The sequence below is a fragment of the Prosopis cineraria genome, unplaced genomic scaffold (assembly GCF_029017545.1).
Source record: "Prosopis cineraria cultivar Desert tree isolate PC_DT_omini unplaced genomic scaffold, ASM2901754v1 PC12, whole genome shotgun sequence".
Taxonomy (NCBI): domain Eukaryota; kingdom Viridiplantae; phylum Streptophyta; class Magnoliopsida; order Fabales; family Fabaceae; genus Prosopis; species Prosopis cineraria.
Window position 1 is genome coordinate 37,490,902 of NW_026555343.1, and position 16,940 is coordinate 37,507,841.

General features: G+C 33.9%; 1 protein-coding gene across 1 annotated transcript; it reads left to right on the top strand.

The window, feature by feature from the left end:
* Positions 1-2,886: 2,886 nt before the first annotated feature.
* Positions 2,887-13,116, top strand: LOC129288406 (golgin candidate 5-like). The gene is given in 21 exon segments (XM_054924950.1): positions 2,887-3,223; positions 3,567-3,714; positions 3,970-4,902; positions 4,905-4,966; positions 5,757-5,828; positions 6,499-6,573; positions 7,543-7,657; positions 8,624-8,685; positions 8,785-8,832; positions 9,062-9,346; positions 9,424-9,483; positions 9,590-9,673; positions 9,806-9,871; positions 9,962-10,060; positions 10,142-10,360; positions 11,256-11,349; positions 11,418-11,638; positions 11,808-11,867; positions 11,952-12,065; positions 12,608-12,682; positions 12,781-13,116. Coding segments are annotated over 20 exon segments (2,913 nt in total). The 5' UTR covers positions 2,887-3,223; the 3' UTR covers positions 12,802-13,116.
* The last annotated feature ends 3,824 nt before the right edge of the window (positions 13,117-16,940 follow it).

Consider the following 16,940-nt stretch of genomic DNA (forward strand, 5'->3'; position numbering starts at 1 on the left):
CCCTAGCCTGTGGGATTCAATGAGGAGGGATTATTGGTCAGAAGTCTGGGAACCATCAGACCATGAAGTTTAAGTTGGTGATAAGAAAGTTAAAATTGTTGGGGAGCCCAAAAATAGAGTAATCAAATAAGAGAAATTCTTTTTTTGGTAAATCAAATAGAGAAATTCTATAAGATAATTGAGTAAAAATTATCCCGATACTGTCATGATGCAAGACTGCAAGTGGTCCCGTGAAAGCCTGAAGCCTGTGTTTATGTTGTGAAAGGTAAAATAGCGACAGGATTCAAATATTGATAATCTATAGGGAACCTACATTTTATATAATTATAAATTATAATGCACTGAAAAGTTTAAAAATGTGTGGAAAATCATAATGTTTCCGCATAATCTTTTTTAATGTTATTTCTTTTCAAATGCATGATTAGCCAATATCATTAAAAAATCATATTGTTAATGAGCTATGAATAATGTGTCTAAATTTTGAATTTGGTTCACATGCTTGAAGTTACTTTAATTAATTATATTATAGACTGATAATAGAATCCGATAAATTTTTAAAAAATAAATCCATATGATATAAAAAACTTTAATAATAAATTATACTATTGTTAATGTATCACTGCAATGGACTCCCGACGTTAATAGATGGATGGATTTGGTTGATTTTTTTAATGTATCATCATATACTTATTTTTAAATTTCCTAGAAAAGGAATTCAAGTCTTAGGCACCATTTGATTTATTTACTTTTTATATTTCAAAATTGTTTTTCTATTTTTGAGATGTGAAAAATTGTTTGGGGTTATTTTATTATATCAAATGTGCTTTTAGAAAGGACTTTCTAACTAGATTCAAACATAAAAACTGAAAGCTACATTTTTTAGCTTTTGAAAAAATGAATTTGAAAAGTGAGGTATTATTTAATCATACTATCACAAGTTTAATTTTTTATTTAAAAATAGTTAATTCATTAAAAATATAATTATCGTTTCAATAATAATAATAATGATTAGCTATCAAGTTTTTAGCATTATAAATTATAAATTAAATAATTAATCATGTTAATTTTTAGCATAATATATAATAAAAATTATAAGTCTTTATCTCATTTTTTAAAATTAAAAATTTAAAAAGTATAAATAACTAGAAATTAAATTTTTAGCATTATAGATCAAATTTTATGTTATTTAAAATCTTTATCATATTTTTTAAATATTTTAAATATATTACATTTATATAATAAAAACTACAAATCATCATAAATTAATATCTTTTTTAGTAATTGTACATTCAAAAGTATATTTCACTATCATAATTTAAATAACTTTCAGTGTATCAACTGACTTTTGAAAAAAAGTATTCAAATATAAATTTTGTTACAATAACTAATTTTTACTAAATCGACTTTCATCAAATGAACTTTCACCAAATAAATTTTTGATAAATTGAAAATCAAACATACACTTAGTCATAAGTTTTTATACTTTTTTCTAATTGAAATGGGAAAAACTTATGATTTGGAAAGTCATGGATAAAAAGGAGTTTAGTTGCTTATATTAAAGCTATGCATATATATATATATATATATATATATGAGAAGTAGTAATTAGTACAAGGATAACAAGTGATGATATAAAAGACTTTCCTATAATGGCTCTTCTACATTAGGAATTATTTTTGAACCCTTACTTGTTTGACTGAACATATTTAAGAGAAAACTCTTAATTTAATGCTTTTTGTAAATAATGTAGTTCTTATCGTGGAATCAAGAAGAGATTAACTTCAAACTAGAGTTATGGAAAAATGACCTTAGAGTCAAAAGATTTTTATCTAAGTAAGAATAAGATGGAATATATGTATTATAATTTTGATGAGATGTTAGGTAGTAGTAATTTGAAAGTGAAATTGAAAAATCAACTAATACCATTAGTGGAAAAGTTTATATATTTGAGAGCAATTATTCAAATGAAGACTGCAAGAATAATTTGTGATCAAAAGATATCTAATAAAGTTTAAATGGAAGTTTGATCAAATTATTATAAAACTAATTATGTTATATAGTAATGAATGTAAGATTTTTTTTTTTGCCCAAGTTAGGCTTTACTTTAAATGGATAACACAGGTGTAAAATTCAAGTAGCATAGATGATAACGAGAGCATATATAAAAAAAAAAGTGAGTGTGATGTCTATTAAAAAAATATAATAAAAATTATTTGAAGTGATTTGGATATGTATAGAAAAGACTATGGGAGGTATCGAAAAAAATGAAAAATAATAATCTTAAGCTATTTAAAAATGGACAAATAAAAAATAAAGAGAACATTTAAAAAAATTGTTGAATGAGACATTTTGAATATCAATATATTTAAATCCTTGTTTGTTGATAAGGTACAATAACATGGGGCAATTTATGTTAACTTTATTTAATGAAGTAAAACTTGTTATTATTGTTGAGTGAAAATTTATATCTTAAACTTTTTATTATTCACCTTTAGGGACATTTAATTTTGTAATTTAAAGAAGTGGGAAAAATTCATGCAATTCAGGTAAAATATGAATTACTCCCTTCATCTTATAAGACATTTTTAGAGGAGATTTAGCATATTAAAATATAAGATATTTTAATAAAAATAAATTTTTATTAATGATATTTTTTTAATATTGTTCTTTTTATATATTCTCTTTTTAAATATTTTTTATAAATAAAATATTAAATAAAAAATATTTTGATAAGTTTATATTTTTATTTTAAAAAAATAAAATTATAAAATATATTTAATGAGTTTTATTAATATATAAAATTTTATTTAAAAATATTTTACAATTTGAGAGTCGTATTTAATGAGAAGCTAATTTTGGTCTAAAAAACAGAGAAGCTAACAGCCTAATACGACTACCGTTGCAGACGTCACCAGCGTCGTCGGGTCTGGGAGCTAATTTTCGCGTCGGACAATCCACCGCCTGGGTTTGCTTAGTTCATCAAATCATCGGCTTTCCCACCATACCATATCACTCTCTTCTCGTGTTTCTTCCCATGCCCATTTTCCCTTTCTTATGCTTCTTTGAGTTCAGAGAATTTCACTGGCAAATCTGTTTTCCCCCTCCATTTTGTTTATGTTACATTTTTAAAACGAAACTCGTTAACACAACTATGAGCTCAATCTGTTGAAACAATGATTTGATTGCCGGATCCAAGGACGTCGCTTGATCACGGGCCCCCAAGGTTCGAATTCGTCAAGAATTGTTTCCCTTCACAAATTCGATTCCTCTGCATTAATCTCTGTTTTCTCATTGACAGATTACAGGATTATAACTCGCATTTTTTAATCGACCATTTTTTTTTGGTGTGCCCATTTTCTATAGACGAATGATATTCGGATAAGTAACTGTTTTTCGATGCTTGGAGTGATGATTTCTTGTGATGCATGGATTGAATTTGATTGCTTTTGATCTGTTTCATTGTTCTTGATTTGTGCAATATGAAATTATATAAAATGAAAATTTAGTCTTTTTGGCGAGATTTGAGTAACTTGTGCAATGACTTTCTTTTTGTTTCTTGTTTGAAGATGGCGTGGTTTAGTGGAACAAATTCATGGGGCAACTTCCCTGATTTGGCGGGAGCAGTGAATAAGCTTCAGGAGAGTGTGAAGAATATTGAGAAAAATTTTGACTCCGCTCTTGGGTTTGAAGAGAAGTCTGAATCCAGCAGTGAAGGTAATTACATTGCCCAAGTTCTAAACACTAGTTTTTCTCAGTGGATTTCTATGCTGTGTGAACATGTAACTGGAGTACCTGCAAAGGATTATCAAGCAGTATAAGCTAGAGGGCGCCATCATGCTTTGGAATTTGGATGTTCAAATTAGTGAGAAATTATAATGTTCCAAAACAGCATGCGCATTCTTAGAGGAAATCTATATTAAATTTTTCCTGCTAATTATGGTATTGCGCTTCTTATCATTTGTCTTGCAGGTGCAGGATCATGGCCTGTTGCTACAGAAAAGAAAAGCTTATTCAATCCTGTTATGACCTTAATGGGGAATAACAGTGAGGAAAGTACTGAGAAAACATCTGGACAGTCTGAACCGTCTAAACAAAAACCTGTATCTGAGGACGTGATGGAAAAAAATGAGCCTTTAGATCATCCAACAATAACCGAGGGAAAAGAAATGGTTGGACCTGATAATGCAGCCCATACTGAAGCTGAAGAAATTGCTTCTGGAGAAGAAAAGAAAGTGATCACAGTACAGGAGGGTGATGAGCATATAGAGTCAGCTAATGGAACCATAATGCAGAAGTCAGACCATGAAAAGGCAGAAAACCAGTTACCAGCAATGTCAGCTGATTTGTCTGAACCAGCCATTCAGAATGTTGAACGTTCTGTGTCTATTGACAGCCCTCAAGAAAATGAAATTGGTGAAGTTGAGACTACTGCAAGCCTAGTGTCAGTGCAACCCAAGCCTGTTAATCTTGGGCAGGATCAAGTTGAGAGTAGTTTGAGTGAGCAAAGTGAGTCACATGGTGTTGCTGATGTGCAAGACAAGACAGAAGATGAGAGTAAAGAAGAGAGGGTGCAAGAAAAAGCAAGTATGGAGCAAGTTTCTCCTGTCCAACGTGAGGAATCAGGTCACGGTGAGGATGGAGATGAGACAAAGCCTCCTGTTTTGCATTATGTGGCTACTGAGGAAACTGATAGCATTGATCAGTCATATAATGAACACTTAACCAATGCTATTCCTAACGAGTCTTCTATTGTGCTACCCAATTTGGGTTTGCATGAAAATGAAGAAATTCTTAGGGCAATTGAGGGGGATCATTTGGTCAGTGATGTTGAAACTGACAAGAAAGAGCGGCAGTTAAGTTCTGTAACAGGTAAGTCTGACTCAGATTCTTTGCTTGAACTGGAGGGGTGAAGAGTGAGATGAAAATGATGGAAACTGCACTTCAAGGTGCTGCAAGACAAGCTCAGGTATTTCTTTTGCTGCACTTAATCATGATAGCAACACTTTTTTTTTTCCTGAAATAATTTATCAAGGTTGGGTTGTATGACAATTTAGGGACCAATTCTTGTAATGTTAAGCATGGGAATATGATGAAGTGGTTTCTTGATAGTTGTATCTCGCTTTCATCCCTTTCTTCTTAATTAAAAACATAAGTGTCAATTAGCTTTGTCTTGGACAAGAAAAATTATCAAGCTTTTTGTCCATATAACAAAAATATTAAGATTGTGAAGTGGTGTAGAGATCAGACTGTAAGATTCTGCTTCAAATTCACTTTGTCAAAACTTGTATTTTTGTGCAATATTTGGACGGATTGATAATTGTTCCATGATAAATTATTCTTGCCACAATCAGCTGTGCACGCTTACTTTCCCTAATGCATGTTGTGTTGTTGGATGCTGATCTTGTTAAAAATTTTTACTAGCTTGATAGTTCTTGAATCTCTTTAAATCTTATTGGACTACCTCTGCCATGCATACCCTTTCAGAGAAATCTAATTGTTGCAATTGTTACAATTATACTATCAACTTGTTGCAATTGCCTTGTCACAAAAGTGAGGCATCCATTAGTTGCCAAATATCATTTGCTTTTGGTACTCTTCTTCCTAGTGTCCCATTTTATCAATAAGCTGCATGCTTGTTGCATCTATGTTACTCTTCTTTTGGTCTTCTTTGTTCACGTGTTGAACTCAGCATAGTATTTAACATTCCATATTTCCATTGCAATCTTGTAACTAAGATGTTTTAAATTTCTTTGCAGGCTAAAGCTGATGAGATTGCCAGATTAATGAGTGAAAATGAACACATGAAAGCTATGATTGAGGATTTAAAGGTGTATAATTTTCTATTACCTTAGTTGTTGCTTGTATTTAATCTTTCTAAATTCTCTTTTTTCCCCTATTGTTTTATTCAATCCTCAATGATCTAGTCATTTAAACGCCAGCCATATGTTCACTTTTGTCTGCTGAATTGACACGTTTTGTTTACTGTGACTCAGATGCTAGCCTTGGGTCCCATTTACCTTTTCCTTTACATGATCTGGCATTATGGAAACACATAATTTATTATTTGGCTAATGCTGTAAGATTTTTACTCATGTCATGAAAGAATGAGCTGTATTTGAATCATCAACGATGCAGGCATTCAGCAGCGTAATGGTCATTTCTTTAAAAACTTTTCAGAGTTCAAGAATTTCTTGGGTTTAACTTCTTAATTCAGCATGTGTCAGGTCTAGAAGTATTATAAATCAAACACTGTTGTTTTCAGGCAATGCATGTAGTAAGACATTGTTTATGTGCACCCTGCTTTTGCTTAACAATAACCTAGCTTGGATGTTTCTTTTTCCTGCTTATCACATGCCAGCTTTCTTCTTTCATTTTTTCTAGAGAAATTCTTTTGTGTTCTCGTAAAGTAGTTGGCTGATTTTTTTTTAATATAAATTTTATCATCTTCTGCTTATCTTCTATTTCCCACTTCCTTTATTGCTGTTGCTCGTGGAATAGAGAAAATCCAATGAGGCAGAAGTTGAGTCTTTGCGTGAGGAATATCATCAGAAGATTGCAACTCTTGAGCGAAAGGTATGGCTCATCATAATTCTTTGTCATTTTCATTGGTTGTCAAAGTTATTTATAATGTTCACTCAAGGTTTGGTGAAAAGCTGTGTGTAGCTTTCTGTAGTTTTAATGTAGTTTCAATTAACGTTGTTACAACCAACAAAATATGCAGCATGTAGAAGGGAAGTGATGTAATTTATCATCTGATATGGAACTAGTTTCTTTAGGATAATATTTTCATGCTTGAAATGATGTTCTTAATATTCATGTCATGTGCAATCCATTTCAGTCTGATGCCACCCTAGTTGCTGGGTGCTTGTGCCTTTTAATTATAATAAAATTCATAAAGGTTACCTATTAATGCCTTGAAATTTTGAGGGATGAGCCTGGAGTTTCTTTTACAACAACAACAACAACAACAAGCCATAATAATAAGAAAATTGTAACCCCACACTTTAACATGATGCGACATGGCTCTTGGATTTGGAATTTGTTTCTGTATTTTGCAATATCTCATCATTTTAGATTGTTTTCCATTGAGCAATAGGTGTAAGATCATGTGCCTAATCACTCAAAGCTAAAATATGAAGGAATAGAGACAGGTGGGTTTGAACAAATTGCATTGTTCATGTCCTATAACATGGGAATATATTGGTTTTCTGATTTATAAAATTTTCTGTTTTCTTTGTCCTCTGCTTTGTCCATTTTATGCGCCAATGAAGGTGTACCAATCAAATTTTAGCAATATCAGTGCCTATGTTTTATATGTGGTTACCATGAAACCTTAGTGAAAGCACTTAAATTCTTGCTAAGGTAGGTGTAGCATTTTAATTTAAGCAGTGCGCATCTGTGCTAGCATTTTCTCACAGAATTTGATTTATCAAAGTGGATTATTGGAGTTATGTGTAAGCTTTTAGTAGTAGACTGTCTAGTTTCTGCAATAACTGTTGCAGTTTTGATGCTTCTTTTTTTTTTTAATGTGAATAATTGCAGTTGTATGCTCTCACTAAGGAAAGGGATACGCTTCGACGAGAGCAGAGTAAAAGAAGTGATGCAGCTGCTTTATTGAAGGAAAAGGATGAAATAATTACTCAAGTTATGGTTGAAGGTAAAGAGATATCTGTAATCAATCCTATAAAATTCAGAAACATGATATGCTTTTTAAAAAACCAATGAAAAATGTCTTCAAAATTTAATGGATAGATAATTTTTTTTGACTTTTTAGTGCTTTTAGATATGATGACATGATGTTTTAGGTGGCAAACTACAGCTCTAAATAAACTGTTCATTAGGGCACAGGTGTCCAAAACTTAGCTGGATCCAGGAATTGACCCCAGTGTGATCATAAATTTGGATCTACACAAGAGGGATCTTGCGCTATTATTGAAATAACAAATGATTTTTTCAAGAATCTTAACTGACAATATCAATTTTTTGGGCATTGAACATCTGGATGCTGATTGGATCTCTATATTTGCCCTGCGTTTTACTTGGATATATTTCACTTATTCTGTTGAAGGAGATTTTATTGCTACCAGTCATGGGCTCTAAATATTCTAAAAAAGTTTAGAATGTAGTTTCACTTCTCTTATGCTCATAGAATATATCAACTTGAGCCATATGGGGTGAGCTTTCCTAAATGGGCATGTGAGGCATAATTTAGCAACCTTGCCGTTCCATGCCTTCAATCTTTGGCTTTACAGCAGTGGTGAAAGCGATTTGACAAGGTATATTGGAGAATAGAGAGCTTTGGATAGAAAAGGATAATGTTGTATTATGAAATTGGTAAGTGAACCTTTCTGTTGTTTAACATATTTAGAAAACAAATACTGTCATATTGTGGAAATTTCTTTTGTAAGTTAAACAAGGTATATTGGGGAAAAAAGAGCATTAGATGGGGAAGAATACTTTTGTATAATTACTTTTTTTTTTTTTGTGTGAACCTTACTGTTCAAGCTTGTCATCTGATTGGAATTGCTTTTGTAATTTGGAGGGTACTCTGTTTGAAGCATGTTAATAGTTCACTTGGTTGAGCAAAATAAGTTCTCTTAGTATTAAATTGTCTGCATTTCAGGTGAAGAGCTTTCAAAAAAGCAGGCTGCTCAGGAAGCTACAATGAGGAAATTAAGGGCTCAGGTATGCAGGCTACTAATTGCACTTTTTCTCAAATTCTAATCTTTTTCTTTGTGGACACGATGCATTAAAGTTCTATTTAATTTTTTTGCTGAAAGCTAGATTAGAGAGCTTGAGGAGGAGAAGAAAGGTTTGACTACTAAACTTCAGGTAATTGAGTTATGAAAGTATTTCTTGAAGTTTCTGTTAGTTGGTAATTTTTCTCAAGTAAATTTCTTCACTCATCATGATACCTGAATGCGTGGAAATTTCATGTGATATAAACGGTATAACACTCATTTGCCATTGATTTTGTTTTTTAAGTTTGAATTACTTTTTTTTTTTTTTGGTATCTTAAAACTCCTGCAAACTGCTGTGCGGTTCATGGTATGTAATCCAGGTGGAGGAGAATAAGGTAGAAAGTATCAAGAGGGACAAGTTGGCTACAGAGAAGTTATTGCAGGAAACAATACAGAAGCATCAAACAGAATTTGCAGCACAGAAAGAATATTATTCTAATGCTTTAGCAGCTGCTAAGGAGGCTGAAGCATTAGCAGAGGCACGTGCTAACACTGAAGCTAGAACTGAACTAGAGAGTCGTCAAAGAGAGTCTGAGGAACGTGAATCCATGCTGGTCCAGGCACTTGAAGAATTGAGGCAAACTTTAAGTAGACAGGAGCAACAGGTTTTTGTTACATTTTCTGTCATTCTTGCTAATAAGTTGAAAAATTTCTTATCAATGTGTTCATTATCCATCTTCAGGCAGTCTTCAAAGAAGATATGCTTCGAAGGGACATTGAGGATCTTCAAAACCGATATCAGGTCTGCTTTCTTGCTGTGCTTGTACTTTAAATGATATATTTTTCATTGATTTGTTGAAGTTGTAGCAACTTTTCTTTCTCTTTTCAAGTTTATCTGTTTCATGTAGGCAAGTGAAAGACGTTGTGAGGAACTGATTACACAAGTTCCAGAATCTACAAGACCACTTTTAAGGCAAATTGAAGCCATGCAGGTAAACATGCATATTAAGTAATTGTTTTTTTTTCTGTTTTTGAGGGTTTTTATATGGGAAAAAAAAAACTTTTCTTGAGTTTCTTAGTTCAGCTAGGAGGTTGTATATGACTTGAATTTATCGTGGTAACAGGAAACAAATGCCAGAAGGGCAGAAGCTTGGGCTGCTGTTGAGAGAACCCTCAATTCTCGACTACAGGTGACTAGAATTCTTCATGATTTGAGTTTCTGAAACCATCTCATTGACATATTAATAGGCTTCTTAATCTTTTTCCCATTGAGTCTACAGGAAGCAGAGGCTAAAGCTGCAGCTGCCGAAGAAAGAGAGCGGTCCATAAATGAACGCTTATCTCAAACCTTGTCTCGAATTAATGTCCTTGAGGCTCAGGTTATGCGATTTCTTGAGTAAATAAACAACACACATAATGGGTTCTATTCGGATATTACTTATTCTAGTGATGAATTACAGATTTCATGCCTCAGAGCTGAACAGAACCAGTTAAGTAGGTCCCTTGAGAAGGAGAGACAAAGGGCAGCTGAAAATAGGCAGGAATACCTCGCAGCCAAGGAGGAAGCTGACACTCAAGAAGGTCGTGTGAGACAGCTTGAAGACGAGATTAGGGAACTGAGGCAGAAACACAAACATGACTTACAGGAGGCATTAATTCAGAGGGAACATCTACAGCAGGTAAAGCTTCTGCTTCTGGCTCTGAAAGTTTATTTTTTTCTTGGGAAAGAAAATTTACATTTTTAATCATAATGCCTCGCATGATGCTCTCCCCTAATTCCTTTTAATTATATTTTGCATCTTTTTATCTCTCTTTGGGTAAATGGGCATGAATCAATCCAACGGATTTTTTTTTTTTTTTTTAACATTCTGCATGCAAGCTTTTAATAGTAACTCTTCTTGTTTAATCAGAATTCTTAATTACAGTAAACAAAATCGTTACCTTGATGGAACTGTTGTTTTTATTATGTAAGATCAGCTTGTAAAAGATACTCCAGATACCCCATGCACTTTTCATCGTCAACTAAATGGACAAAATGGAATGAGTATATTCCAAATTGTATATTTTACCTATCATGTGTAAATACTAAAGCAAATGTCATCTTTGGGATAATGTGGGACCCCTTAGTCCTGTGGAACATTAAATGGTGGAGTCAGAGATGATGCATGCGCATGAACACTTGTGACCAAGGAAGAGCTTTTAAGAAGGGTGGGGAAAGGTGGAGAACAGGTAAGATGGATAAAAATGGAGATAAGAGGATTCAAGCTTCACGAAAATTGAATAAACATCTATGAGTTGCCAAATTACATTTAAAATCTGAGGAGAGTTTGGAGAATTTGGGACTGGTGAACATCCTTTAGTACCTTGGTTGCAAGGGATATTGATCACAAAATACAGAAACATGATATGAGCAATCTAATCCAGAATATTGAGCATGCATGTGGAACAGATCTGTGTATCAAAAAATGATAACTGCCTCTTATTCCTGATTATATGTTGAATCCTGAACATCTTATGGGAATCTTCCTGGTTATTCTGACAAGTTTACTGAATTAAATTCTACATTTTGGCCAGGAGATCGAAAAGGAAAAGGCAGCACGGGTAGATTTGGAGAGGACTGCTCATGATCACTCTCCCACAACCAAGAAAATTTCTGCTTTTGAGAATGGTATGATGCTCTGATTCCCCTTAGATTAGAAGCTTGTAATGTTCTCTAACTTATATTTCATTATGCAGGCAACCTATCTCGGAAAGTCTCTAGTGCGAGCTCCTTGGGAAGCATGGAAGAAAGCTACTTTCTGCAGGCATCACTGGACTCATCTGGCAGTTTCTCGGAGAGAAGAAACCCTGGAGAGCCAAGCATGAGTCCTTACTATATGAAGAGCATGACACCTAATGCTTTTGCAGCTGCCCTTCGTCAAAAGGAGGGTGAACTTGCTTCATATATGTCACGTTTGGTATGATTGTCTTCTCTGTTCCTTGAGCTGACACAATAGCTTCCCAATGGTAGATCTATGGTTTCTTTTGCACCATAAACTTGTTATAACGTTCAAGCTGTAAGCTGATATAAACTAATGCATTTTAAGTTTGTGATATTGATGAACTTTATGTTTAATAATAATTCAGGCATCAATGGAATCTATTCGTGATTCTCTTGCTGAGGAGTTGGTCAAAATGACAGGACAGGTGAGCTTCAACTTCCACTTCTCATACTTTATGGTATCTTTGCCTGTCATATTATTAAATATGATTCTCTTTCACTCACTGCAGTGTGAGAAGTTGCGTGGGGAGGCTACCATGTTGCCAGGCTTACGAGCAGAGTTAGAAGCACTAAGGAAGAGGCACTCTGCTGCTTTGGAGTTAATGGGAGAACGTGATGAAGAGGTACATTTCAGTTTCCCTTGATTCAGAGTAAATTTTCTTCTAAACAAAGAAGAAAAGAAGCAAAATGGAGAAGTTCTCTCACAAACTGTTCCAAGAACTCGCTTTCTTTCACCATATGAATATACTTCTGTTGAAACTTGTCACTGCCCGAAAACAAGGATGGAATAGCAGAGTCCTCACTTTGTTCGAGAAAACCCTAACAGATCAAGCAAATAGAATCAATTGCATTACCTCTTTTATGTTAACTTAAAAACATGACATGTTATCTTTTATTTCGCTGTTGACAACGGTTAGATAAGCTATGGCAACACATACAATCACGATGACCCCTTTTCATAAATTTTCTTAGAAATTATTGTCTCACTTATTATCACTAGCAACCAAATGAGAAGGGGAGAAAAACACATCAGGACTAGTGGTTATACTTGGATTTAGGACGCGCGCGCGCGCACATGATCTTTTAGCATGTTAGAATTTTAACTAATGAAAGCGTTGAAAAGAATGGTTACTTTCTATCTAAAAGTAATTAAATATATGTCTAGCTGGAGGAACTTCGTGCGGATATTGTGGACTTGAAGGAAATGTACAGAGAACAAGTCAATTTACTTGTGAATAAGGTATTGAGCTCTGCCACGTCTCACTTCCTTTTCAGATAGCTTTTTCTGTTTCTGTATCTTGTCCTTCTGTAATCTAACCTTGCTCAATCTGTTTACAGATCCAGAGAATGAGTTCATGAACGGCTAGCGCCTAATTTCGTGGAGAGAAAAGAGGAAAAGGGTAATGTGTAGTAATTGTTTGAGATTATTATGCCTTCCAGCTTGCTGTGATACCAACCGTACAGTAGTAGTTTCTTGAGATTTAATGCCTCTCTGGATATATGTTTTGTTTATCTTGGCATCAGATTCTTGAAGTTACCTTGTTAAATGTAGTCTGTACAATGACTAAAAGGTTGTATAGTCAATTTTCTCAAGCTGACCTCAGTGGAACTTCCAAAGAATTTTGAAATTTCTGATTGAGATAAAGTACTAATAAATTTTCTTTTTCAGCATGTGATTTTAACAAAGACTAAAGACCTATATGGTGCACTTGATTGGGTTTTGATCATCATCAAAATGGACACAATTTACTTTGACGTGCTCACCAGTCCCCATTAGAATTTAACAAAGAAAGCACAAAAGGGATTAGTGAGGCTGAGGTTTTTTCTTCTTATTCCATTTGAACACACATACACACATATAACAGGAGGTGCAAGGTCTCCAATCTCCACTTGCGCAATACCTTCCAGATGGGATGACTCGTGCAGATGACCTTTCTTTTGGCCGAAAATATTTGATGTATGACATTGACACATGCATGTCATGGCTATGTTTTGCTTTATTTAATAAAGAAAATGATATAACTCCGTTTATGTTTATAGCCGGTCTCAAGCCCGGGTGAAGGAGGAGGGTTGTGTTAGGCTATCAACAGTCAATTTAAAACTTTGTTGAATCTATCATGAACATGAACAATAGACGTTATAATGTTAATGCTAGGTCGTTGCCCGTAAGTAACGCGCTGCATGGCTCGAGTATAGTGATAAGTGAGTTAGAGCCGCTGCATCGGCGCCCGGATGTAGTGTTAAATGAGCAAGGGCTATCGCGTTATTCTGGACGCACGCGGCTAAAGAAGTTAGTCCATAAGAGCAAAATTAGATTTGGTACTTGGAATGTTGGGACATTAAATTGTAAATCTGTAGAGATTGTAGGGGTTATGATTCAAAGGAAAATCAATATCCTTTGCCTGCAAGAAACAAAATGGCATGGAGAAGAAGCTAAGGATATTCAAGGTTTTAAACTTTGGTATATAGGGAAAGTAAGTGCACGCAATGGAGTAGGCATTATTATAGATAAGGAGTGGAAGAAGAACGTTGTAGAAGTTAGCAGAATTGGAGACAAAATTATTTCCTTAAAAATGATAATTGGACATGAGACTGTTAATATTGTTAGCGCTTATGCGCCGCAAGTCGAGACAGAAGCCAGTTTTAAGAAATTATTTTGGGAGGATTTGGAGGGGTTGATTCGACACATACCACAGAATGAAAAGATTTTTATTGGAGGAGACTTTAATGGACATGTCGGGAGGGAAGCTGGTCAGTATGCGAGGGTGCATGGCGGTTTTGGTTTTGGAGAGCTAAACAATGAAGGACAAATTCTTCTTGATTTCTCATTGGCGTATGATTTTAAGATTGCCAACACTTGTTTCAAGAAGAGAGATAAGCATCTCATCACTTACAAAAGTGGAGCCTCAAAGTCACAGATTGATTTTCTTTTAGTTAGGAACACAGATAGAAGACTTTGTAAAAATTGTAAGGTAATCCTCGGAGATGCTGTAACGACACAACATAGGGTCCTAGTCCTTAATGTGTGTATTATGAGTAAAATTCAAAAACGTCGACAAGTAGTAACACCAAGAATTAGGTGGTGGCAATTAAAAGGTGAGAAGCAAGATATTTTCAAGTGAAATCTTTTGGATAAAGGAATTTGGGAATCTCAGGGAAGTGCTAACATCATATGGGAGGATATGGCTAAATAGATACGGGAGGTTGCAAAAGTAGTTTTGGAAGAATCAAAAGGTTTTGGTTCGAGAGATAAGGAGTCTTGGTGGTGGAATAATAGTGTACAGGACAAAATCAAGTATAAGAAGAACTGTTTTAAAGCCATACATTTGTGTAATAATGAGGAAAATTGAGAGAGGTACTGTATGGCTAAGAAAGAAACTAAGAGAGCTGTGGGTGAAGCTCGTTCTAAAGCTTTTGAAAATTTTATAAGAACCTTGAGACAAAGGAAGGAGAGCAAAATATTTATAAGATTGCCAAGAGTAGGGAAAGAAAATCAAGAGATCTAGAACAGGTAAGGTGTATTAAGGATGAAGAGGGAAGAATTTTAGTTACAGATGATGAAATTAAAAATAGATGGAAGACTTACTTTTCTAAACTTTTCAATGATGGAGAGGATTCATCTAGTAACTTGGAGGATTTAGTAACTGGTGAAGGAGAACAAAATTTGTCATTCTATCGAATAATACATGATAAGGAGGTAAAGGAAGTTCTTAAGAAAATGGCAAATGGTAGAGCTAACGGACTTGATTGTATATCTATCGAAGCGTGGAAATGTTTAGGTGAAAAGGGGATAAGATGGTTAACTAAGTTATTTAATATGATTTTACGGTCCAAGAAAATGTCTGATGAGTGGAGGAGAAGTACATTAATTCCTATTTATAAAAATAAAGGAGATATTCAAAATTGTACTAACTATAGAGGGATTAAACTCATGAGCCACACAATGAAATTGTGGGAGAAAGTAATTGAACACAGGTTGAGATTGGAGACAAGTATTTCTGAAAATTAATTTGGTTTTATGCCAGGTAGATCAACTACAGAGGCGATTTATCTACTAAGGGGGTTAATGGAAAAGTATCGTTGTAAAGATAAAGATCTACACATGATTTTTATTGATTTGGAAAAAGCTTATGACTGTATATTAAGAGAAGTGTTTTGGAAAGCGTTGGAAAAAAAGGGAGTACGGATTGCTTATATTAAAGCCATGCAAGATGTGTATGAGAGGGTAAAAACTAATATAAGAACACTTAGTGATCAAACAAAGAATTTTCCTATAAAGATTGGACTACATCAGGGATCATCTCTGAGTCCTTATTTGTTCAACTTGATTTTAAATGTTTTGACGGAACATATTCAAGAGGAAATTCCGAAATGTATGCTCTTCGCAGATAATATAGTTCTTATAGCAGAGACAAGAGAAGAGGTTAATTGCAAACTTGAGTTATGGAGGAGGACATTGGAGTCGAAAGGTTTTCGTTTGAGTAGAAGTAAGACGGAATATTTATATTGTAAATTTGGTAAAGGACTATTCGACAATAATTTGAAAGTGAAATTGGAAGATCAAATTATATCTCAAGTGAAAAAGTTTAGATATTTGGGAGCCATTACTCAAAATGATGGCGAAATCAGTGGAGATATTTCACATAGAATTCAAGCTAGGTGGTTTAATTGGAGAAAAGCTAAAGGAGTTATTTGGAACCATAAGGTGCCTAATAAACTTAAAGGAAAGTTTTATCGCACTGCTATCAGACCGGCAATGTTATATAGTAGTGAATACTGGGCTCTAACGGGACAGCAAAAGCATAAAGTTGGAGTAACAGAGATGAGAATGTTACGATAGATGTGCGGACATACACGTAAAGATAAAATTCAAAATGAGCACATACGTGAAAAAGTGAGGGTGGCACCTATTGAGGAAAAAATAGTAGAAAATCAGTTGAGATGGTTTGGGCATATACAAAGAAGACCAAGGGAGGCACCAGTGAGAAGACTGGAACATATAACTTTGAGTCCGATTAAGAGAGGTAGAGGAAGGCCTAAGAGAACACTCTTGGAAGTTGTTGAACGCGATCTCTTAATTAATAATATTTTTAAAAGTTTGATAAACGATAGAGCATAATGGCGTCTTGCAATCCATATAGCCGACCCTATCTAGTGGGATAAAGACTTGTTGTTGTTGTTGTTGTTATAATAAAGAAAATGATATCTATAAAAAAATAAAAGAAAATGATATCGAAGGTAATTTATTAAATTCTCCCTTTGGACATATTTATAAGATGGGGAAAGAATTTTTTTTTGTCATATTTAAAAGTTATTTTATTAAATTTTTATCACAAGTTTTTTTTTTATACCTCCATTAAATTTTGAGGAAAGAAAATGCGATATTAAAATAATGTTAGAAACTTATTGAATTTTAAGATTTTTTTTAATACCAACAAAAGATGTCAGAAGTAATTTATAAATAGGATTAATTGAATGGAGTAATATCAGTTACAACA